An 8,567-nucleotide genomic window follows, 5' to 3' on the forward strand; every position below is an offset into this window, starting at 1 on the left:
CCGCTACATGCGACACCGCAACGTTCAATCTCTCATTTGATGATGATGGTGATGAGGAGATATGAACATTTCCATAGCTTGATGATGATGAACCAAGTAGTGTTTTTAACTGCTGGTTTCTTATGTTAAGCTTTTCAATTTCAGCAATTAAAGACTTCAATGCCTCCTTTGCCGCTATAAGAACCGAAGATTTGTGTTTCTAAACGCGGAAGAAAGTTCAAGTGACTTAATTAGCCAAATTATATTTTGAATTAGGAAAAAATTCACGTACAATACAATTGTTTTTACGTATGTGAAAAATGTAAAATTTTTAATTGAGAATTATTAGATAATTTAATATATTTAAGGTGAAAATTTAAGTGCAGTTTGATAATAGAAAATCATTAGATAAAAATCTAGTTAAATCAGTTAAATCATCTAACGATTCTCAGTTATCAATTTCACGTAAAATTGACTGCACCTGAGTTTCCACCTATATTTAATTAAAATTGCAAATCTAAAAACAAGGGAAATGCTAGATAAACAATGACTATCTTAAACCACCAATCAAATAAAAATATACTACACCCTAATTTAATGCTATTAATTTAAATTTATTCTTTTAACTCTATTAATTCACATTTTTCACACATTGTTCAAAAATGTTGTTGGTTACCTATATTTTTCCAAAAAGAAGATACCTTAGTTCCTGGAGGAAGTAATGCCCTAAGTTCCCGGAAACACTTGTTTTCGTTCTCGCGTCTTCTTCTCTCTAATATGATGTGATGAAGATGCTTATTATTATTAGCATTCTGGGTACCAATTATGAGGGGATGAGGCGGTTGATGTTGACGTTGAAAATGAAAGCGGTCTCTAATTCTCATTAAATGTAGGGTTCTAGAGAATTCTATAGATCTCTTCATTAAACTAAACCTTCTGCTGCTACTTGTTACTAAATTGTAAGTAGTTGAAGGGTATGCCCTGAAAGCACTGTTATTATATGGTGGTGGTTGAGAAGTAGTGGTGGCGGGTGAAGAAGAAGAAGAAATAACATGAAGGATTGCTCTTATGATTGCTTCTTGCTCACCCTCTGGTGCGGGTAACAATACTCCCCCTAAGGATGAGAATTCATCGCTAGGGCAAGAACATGAAGACGATGAAGCTGGATGATGAATCTGCTCTCTTGAAAAATCTTCTGGGAATAAACTCTTCACTGCTGCTTTCATGTCAATCTGCACATATAAGGAGTGAAATTCGAACTCGAAACCTCTAAATAAGGATGAGAGACTATACTATTTGAACTATAGCTCTTTGACTACAAATACAATAATTTTAATTATTAATTAATCGAGAATCTAATTCTAATCACAGAATTAATTATTACTTGAGGGATAGTGGAGAAACCAAGCTCAATTTCCCCTTTGCTGCACCCCATGAAGATAGCTGTCTGTGAATATACACAATAACACAACTCATTATTAGTTAATTCATCAGATAAATATCAATCACAACTATAAGTTTATGCTTTATTTTAATTTACCTCAATCCTTGCTTCCTGTGTAAAAGGAATTAATTAATTAGCGGATAAGTAGGAAAATTATTATCAAATTAAATTAACTGCTTGTCGTCTATACCTTACCAGATAGAATTGTGTTTGGATAACGGCGGATGCAAGTCTTAGAAGATCCAATTGTTGAAGCTCTAAGTAGGCCATGTGCCTCCTGAAAGCCGCACCAGGAACCCACCTGAAAAATATTACAAGAAAAAACTCAATCTTAATTTAAATATGGTAAAAAAACTCACATGCAGTTATCTTCTTTATGTAAAATTGATAGTCAAAAACTGTTAAATAATAATCTAACAGCTCTTGACTATCATCTTTAGATAAAGATAATTGCATGTGAGTATTCGTCTTTATTAATTAGCTAGCTAGGCTTACATACTCGTCATTGGCGGCATCAAAGGTTAAACGCTGATATAGATTAAAAAGCGTTTCTTCAGCTACGGTGCTACTTACATTATTGTAAATCCCATCCAAGAACAATAAATTACTACACCTCCAAATAAAAAAAAAAGGAAAGTGAGAAACAAATTAACATATACAAGTAGTGATACGTATGTATGTATAAATATACTTAGATGATGAGTGGCAGTGCCAGAGGCATATGTATGTGCAACCAAAAGTGTGCATGAGAGAGCGGAGAAAGTCGCTCCTGGTGGCTTCAGGGAGGTTGAATACGCCATCCATGGTGGAATATTAAATTAATGTTTCTTCTACTTCATCTATCATCATGTTTGGTGGTGAAATTTGAGTTTGTTTCTGCTAATAATATTAGAGTTAGTCGTTGTTGTTGTTCCACTGCTACTATATGTCATCTTATAGATAGAGAATTATTGCGGTTTATGGGATGAAAGTAACCAATTTCATTCATTCTATATATATATACAAACGTGGGAGAGACTTGGAATAAAGTCATCTATTAAGATTTTTATAAATCTAGAACTTATTTATTTATTAAGTGCATTTTGACTTTTTGAGAATTTAATTGTTTTTTTGGTATATATATATAAAGTTTGGTGTACAAACAAAAACTTTTATTTTTAAAATATTTTATTATTATGTATATTTATTTAAAATTATAATTTTTAAAATTTAAATACAAAATCTCTTTATTATAACTAGTGTTTTAATTGGTATTATATAATGTGTGTCTGTTAATTCATTTTTTTATTAATTAAATGCATATAATAATGCTAATAATAAATTAAAAAATGTACTTTTTATGAATTATATATGATAAATGATATTTTAAAAAAGAAAATTTACACCGAATCTCTCCAATATCCTATTATTATATGTAGTAAAAATGAAAGTAAGCATGAAATGTTTATTATTTTAATTAATTATTAATTTATTAATTAAAATATAATTTAAAATAAATAAAAAGACCACTAAAATATATACTGCTTTCATATAGGTATCAACGAAGAATCGATCAGGTAGCTGGGTTGGCTGTTGGATTGGGATTTGGGAGACAGAAAATTATAATAAAATTGTCAATTTGTGTGTGAACGGAAAGTTAAGGAAAATTCAAACAGAGAAAGGGTCTGAAAAGTATATACACATGTGGTGTCGTTAATACTCCATATATTATAATATTATGTAATATGTACATTAAAATTAACTACTAAAATCATTCGTTAATATATAGGATATATTAAAAATAAATTAAATCACATATATTTATATATAAATATATTACTATCTGATTTTAATATACAAATAACATATTTTTATATACTATATATATACACTAACAATATGAAGATTTAAACTTTTCCAAAGTTTTTATTGTATAATTAAAGAAAATACATACACTTATTTGTATAATTAATATATATATCTTTAGTGACTAAAAATATGAAAACTTTGCCAAAGTTTTTTATTGTACAATAGTTAATAAAAAATTATTAATTTAGCATTACATATTGAGATAATAATATCGAATGATTGTGTGACAAATAATATTTTTCTTGTTAAAGAAGAAAAGAAAAAAGAACTGGAAATGGGAAGTTAGCCACCCGTTTGAAACAGCTCGTGAGAAGAATTGTCTTCTCGGCAGTGACATCTTGAAAAGTAGTGGCACACATTTAAAACCTAATTGAAATAAGAATCAACTATTGAAGATGAGAGAAAAGTAGTTGACTTGTGATTTGTGAACTTTGTGTAAAACTAATAATGCCAAATTCTCATAATACCTTTGAAGAGAAAAATAATTATTAGCCACAAAAAATATATAGATTATATGTTCAAATTTTGACTACTAGATGGTATATTAGAAATCATTTTTCATATAATTATTAACTAATAGACTTAAAGTGAATATATAAAGTTTATAATTTATGAAATTTAAATTATAATCTATTTTAATTTTTCTTCAAAATTTATGTTTAATAATATGTGAAAATAAAGTAGACTTTTTTTCCCCTCCAAAGTGTTAATGCTATTAAACAACGTAACTTTTCTTGTGGAGAAATTATTTATATTGAAGACTCATATACAGTAGTTGTCGATAGTTAATAATTAGTCAAATTTTTTAAATTATTTAACAATTTTTAAATATAAACTTCACATGTAAATAATGTAAATAATGTATGTGAATTTTTACCCTTATTTATTTATTTATTTATAGAATCAAAGCTACAAATAAACAAAACAATGATCACCCTAGAATTAGAAATGCAACTTAGAACTAAATGAAACTGATGGAAACCGTGAGTAAAATGGCACACTCTAGCAAGAACATCTTCACAAGAATTCTTTTCTCTGTAAATCTTTTAATGCACTATGTTATTTTATTTTATAAGAAAATTTATTTTCAAAGAAAAAGAAAAAATATATGAAAAATCACAAAGTCACAAAATATTAAGAAATATAATCATTTAGATGTTCTTCCTATAAAGTTAAATCTTTTGAAAAAGTTGTGTTATAATATAGTATAAAGGTCGTAAAAAAGCATATTAAAATATGTAATTATTTATGTATTTTCTCTTATCAATTTAAACTTTTAGAATTATTAAAATAAACATTATAAATTTAATATTTAACAAAATATTTAAATGAATTTTTATGAAATTATATTAATTTTTTTTAAATTTCCTAGCTAGTTACCTGAAAATATCACCCATATTATCCAAAACTTAAGTTGAGTTTACCAAGAATCGAACTTTTGATCTTTCGAATCTAAAATTCTAATATCATGTCATGAACCCACTCATTCCAAAAGCGTAACATGACAGGACAATATAACACTAATAGTCATATCTCTAATACTTCTTAAACCTTCATTGTACATATTGTACACTTAGATCATTGACTTCATAGACTTTCTCTTTATATATATATGCATGCTTTATCATTGACTCCCATTATTATTATTATTATTATTATTATTATTATTTGTGCAACATATAAATAGAAAAAATAAAAAAGAAAGCTTCCAAATCTATGATGACGAGTAGATGATTAAAAGAAAATGCCTTGAGATGTATGTCAGAATTGAGCTTAGGTGAGAATGGAAATTCTTTATTTTCCGTACTAGAAGTGTAAGATTGAACCATTATTATACCTTACTATCTTACTAATTAGAAAGCATATGAAAGCAATAAATATAACACGTACGTCATTATCCACTGGCCCATATTGATATCTAAGTATTAATTAGCATGCATCTGAATATGAATCCTTGCATGTGATGATGAAGCTCTAATGTGTATACATGCACCTTTCTGATTGTATCATACTTTGGGTATCTACTCCCTCCATCTAAGTTTCTTTCTTTTTCAAACAAAAAAATATAGGTAATTAACAATATTTTTAAATAATGTATAAATAATATGAATTAATAAAATTAAAAAAATAAATTTAATTAATAATATTAAATTAAAATATAATATATTTTTATTTTATTAATAATTATTTATGTTGTTTAAATAAATCATTGATTATTTAACATTGTCCTTTTCAAAATAAGCTGACAGAATTTTCGGATTCAGATTTGTTTTTTGACTTTTGACTTTTGACTTTTGACAATTCTGTCGTTGACTTTCGTGTGGTGTTCGGTGTTCCAGTACCAGAAAAGAATTATGTCCGCTAAACTAATTGGGCTTTTTTAAAGTGATGATAATTGGGCTCATCCAATCCAATAAATTTTGGGCCTTCTTTAACAATGAAGCCCAGCACAAAAACAGAGGCTAAGTCGTTAACTTGTAACACCGCCTCTTTCGCATGGCAATGGATACCGTTGTGCTAAATGCTCAGTCACTCCTCTTCAATTCCCATTCCCAGCTTCCGTTACTCACACGAAGAAGTAGAACCATAAAACCCTTAAGCTACAGCATCAACATGTCGTTGCAGCAAAGAATCGTAGTACCTAACAAGCACGGTGAAAAGTTAGTGGGAATATTCCATGATTCTGGAAGCAAGGACGTTGTAGTCTTGTGCCATGGTTTTCGCTCCACTAAAGTGAAGCTTTTCGTTCATACATGTACGTATTATATTCTTCAGCTCTGTTTATGGATTTAATATGTTTTGATTTTTTATCTTCAGGAAGCCACTTCCATTGTGAACCTTGCTGCTGCATTCGAAAATGCTAGAATCAGTTCCTTCCGCTTTGATTTTTCTGGAAACGGGTACGTTTAGTAGTATACCTAGAAATATACAGAATTAGGTATACACACTGATTACAAATCTTTAAGGATGCATTTGGTTAAGAAAACAGGACAAAATAAGACACAAAATACAAAAACATAATAATTAATGTTCTTCTATTTTATTTGGTAATAAATGAGAATAAATTATGAAAGTCTAATTTATTTTATTTTATTTTATTTTTCATTTAAAAATTTGAGAAAGAATATAATAATAAAAAATATAATTATGAAAAGTTGAAAACGTAATAAGAATTATGAAAGAAAAAATAAAAAATAAATTGTCTTTTATTAGAGTCTTTCGTTTTAGATGGACACAAAATATATTATTTTAGTATTGCTGAACATAATGTCTCTGTCTATGTCTCATCTGCAAAACACGATTTTATGTCTCTCTATCTCAGTGTCTTGTGCCGGTAAACAAACGCAGCCTAGTGGATCCATTTTGTATGGCTGTAAATTGTTATATGTACTGAAATTCCTGCTATCTCATCATGTTGTGCTAATTCAATCTATTATGGCTTTGGATTTTCATTTTAGGGAAAGTGATGGTACATTTCAGTATGGCCACTATTGGAAGGAGGCTGATGATTTACATGCCGTGACTCAATACTTCCGCGGATTAAACCGTGTTGTTGCTGCAATTGTTGGGCACAGTAAAGGTATGTTGATATGTTCATTGATCAATTATGTAACCAGTGATATAATAATTTCTTATTCTTGTTTGTTCCATCTGCTGGTTTGGTTGTAAAGACAAAAACCTTCAAAGTTGTGTTGTTTCTGAGATAGAAGCAGAATATGCCTCCTTTGATTGGCACCTTATAACTCATTGAATCTTCTAGCATCACCATGGTTGACATGTATGTTGAAATTGAAACTTCAGCTTGTATTTCTGAGATTCTAGGCAAAGATATGCTACATAGGAACTCGGTGATGGTCATCCGTTTTGATATAGTATTAAGAAAAGTAGTATTACATAGTTCTTTGTTATATTTCCTTAAACCAGGTTTAATATGGGGTGAGGTAAGATTGATGAAATGCTCTTCACTCCTACTCAATGTGAATGGTCATTTGCTTTCCATTTGTACTTGATGAAACCTAACTTACTGGTGTGGTTTTGAGAACCAAATAACTGGTACATCTTCATAATTTTTTTTTTAATTTTTTTTTATACAAACTGTACTCATAATTAGCTGTTGCTGTATCTTGGACTCTTGGTGCAGGAGGTGGAGTGGTGCTTCTTTATGCTTCTAAATATGATGATGTTAAATTAGTTGTCAACATCTCTGGACGCTATGATCTGAAGGCAGGAGTTGAAGAAAGACTTGGAAAAGATTATATGGAAAGAATTAAGAAGGACGGTTTCATTGATGTGAAGAATAAGTCAGGTAACCTGTCAATTGATCACGCTGTTTCAATTCCTCTAAGATTGGATGAGGTTGTGAGAGATATTTAACAAAAAATTCAGTGTACGTAGATTTCTCATTATCCTACATAGGTACATGCTTATCTTTTATCTTTATGATTATATGAATATGAGGGAATTTGCTGTTGCAGTAAATTTTAATTACCGTGTGACGGAGGAAAGTTTGATGGATCGCTTTGGTACAAATATGCATGAAGCATGCCTTAAAATTGATAAAGATTGCAGGTCAGAGAAAAATCTTGTCTTCTCTCTTTTGCCTCACCCTTCTGCCACTTGTTGCACATTCTTTTGTTCATGAAGTTGTTTGTTGAATTTACATGGTGTCTGTTTAAGAAATAAAAAATTATAAAGCAGAGGCAATGAAATGTAGGATAATGACTAAATGAGAGAGGCACTTGCAAGGTTAAATATCTTATGTGACAAATAGAAAATTGTTTCATTTTGATTCCCCCCTAATCAAGTGGTGAATTCATTGCAGAATGCAAACTTATGTATGGTATGAACAAAAACATAATCTACCGTCCAAAGAACATAGAGGAGTTATTTCGAGTATACAAATTATGAATGAGTGTGATATATATAATTCCATACGTGAAAGATGATTTTGCTTGGAAGGTTATACTGCAAATGAAAATTAGTAGTAATGGTACGAAAATAACCTTAACACACAGATGTAGCTAATCTGAAATCACATAATGTATGACAGGGTCCTTACAGTTCATGGTTCTTCAGACACTGTTATTCCTGTTCAAGATGCATTGGAGTTTGCCAAGATTATACCAAACCACAAGTTACATATCATAAAAGGTGCTGATCATCCATACACCAAGCATCAAGATGAGTTAACCTCAGTTGTCGTGAACTTCATAAAGGAAAACTTGCACCAAGAGGGTGGTGCTGATAGCTAGGTATGCTTTTGCCTTTGCTAGCAGTGTTATGAATTGAACCTTCT

The 8,567-nt window shown here is 29.7% G+C and overlaps 2 protein-coding genes across 2 annotated transcripts in view; one reads left to right on the forward strand and one right to left on the reverse strand.

Annotated features, from left to right (window-relative positions):
- LOC127739956 (putative transcription factor bHLH041) overlaps positions 1 to 2,348 on the reverse strand; it is a 3,466-nt gene extending 1,118 nt beyond the window's left edge. Inside the window, exons 1-7 of the mRNA XM_052251405.1 lie at positions 2,115 to 2,348; positions 1,923 to 2,030; positions 1,619 to 1,724; positions 1,520 to 1,534; positions 1,364 to 1,426; positions 681 to 1,211; positions 8 to 199 (exon numbers count right to left, since the gene is read on the reverse strand). Coding sequence (XP_052107365.1) covers positions 8 to 199; positions 681 to 1,211; positions 1,364 to 1,426; positions 1,520 to 1,534; positions 1,619 to 1,724; positions 1,923 to 2,030; positions 2,115 to 2,227 — 1,128 coding nt within the window. The 5' untranslated portion in view covers positions 2,228 to 2,348. The remainder of the gene's footprint in view (positions 1 to 7; positions 200 to 680; positions 1,212 to 1,363; positions 1,427 to 1,519; positions 1,535 to 1,618; positions 1,725 to 1,922; positions 2,031 to 2,114) is intronic.
- Positions 2,349 to 5,761: 3,413 nt separating this feature from the next.
- Positions 5,762 to 8,567, forward strand: part of LOC107496757 (uncharacterized) — a 3,182-nt gene continuing 376 nt past the window's right edge. The window contains exons 1-6 of the mRNA XM_016118084.3: positions 5,762 to 6,004; positions 6,089 to 6,171; positions 6,730 to 6,851; positions 7,413 to 7,577; positions 7,747 to 7,840; positions 8,322 to 8,523. Of these exons, the coding sequence (XP_015973570.1) occupies positions 5,768 to 6,004; positions 6,089 to 6,171; positions 6,730 to 6,851; positions 7,413 to 7,577; positions 7,747 to 7,840; positions 8,322 to 8,523 (903 nt within the window). The 5' untranslated portion in view covers positions 5,762 to 5,767. The remainder of the gene's footprint in view (positions 6,005 to 6,088; positions 6,172 to 6,729; positions 6,852 to 7,412; positions 7,578 to 7,746; positions 7,841 to 8,321; positions 8,524 to 8,567) is intronic.

Source organism: Arachis duranensis, chromosome 1 (assembly GCF_000817695.3).
Source record: "Arachis duranensis cultivar V14167 chromosome 1, aradu.V14167.gnm2.J7QH, whole genome shotgun sequence".
In the NCBI taxonomy this organism is placed as follows: domain Eukaryota; kingdom Viridiplantae; phylum Streptophyta; class Magnoliopsida; order Fabales; family Fabaceae; genus Arachis; species Arachis duranensis.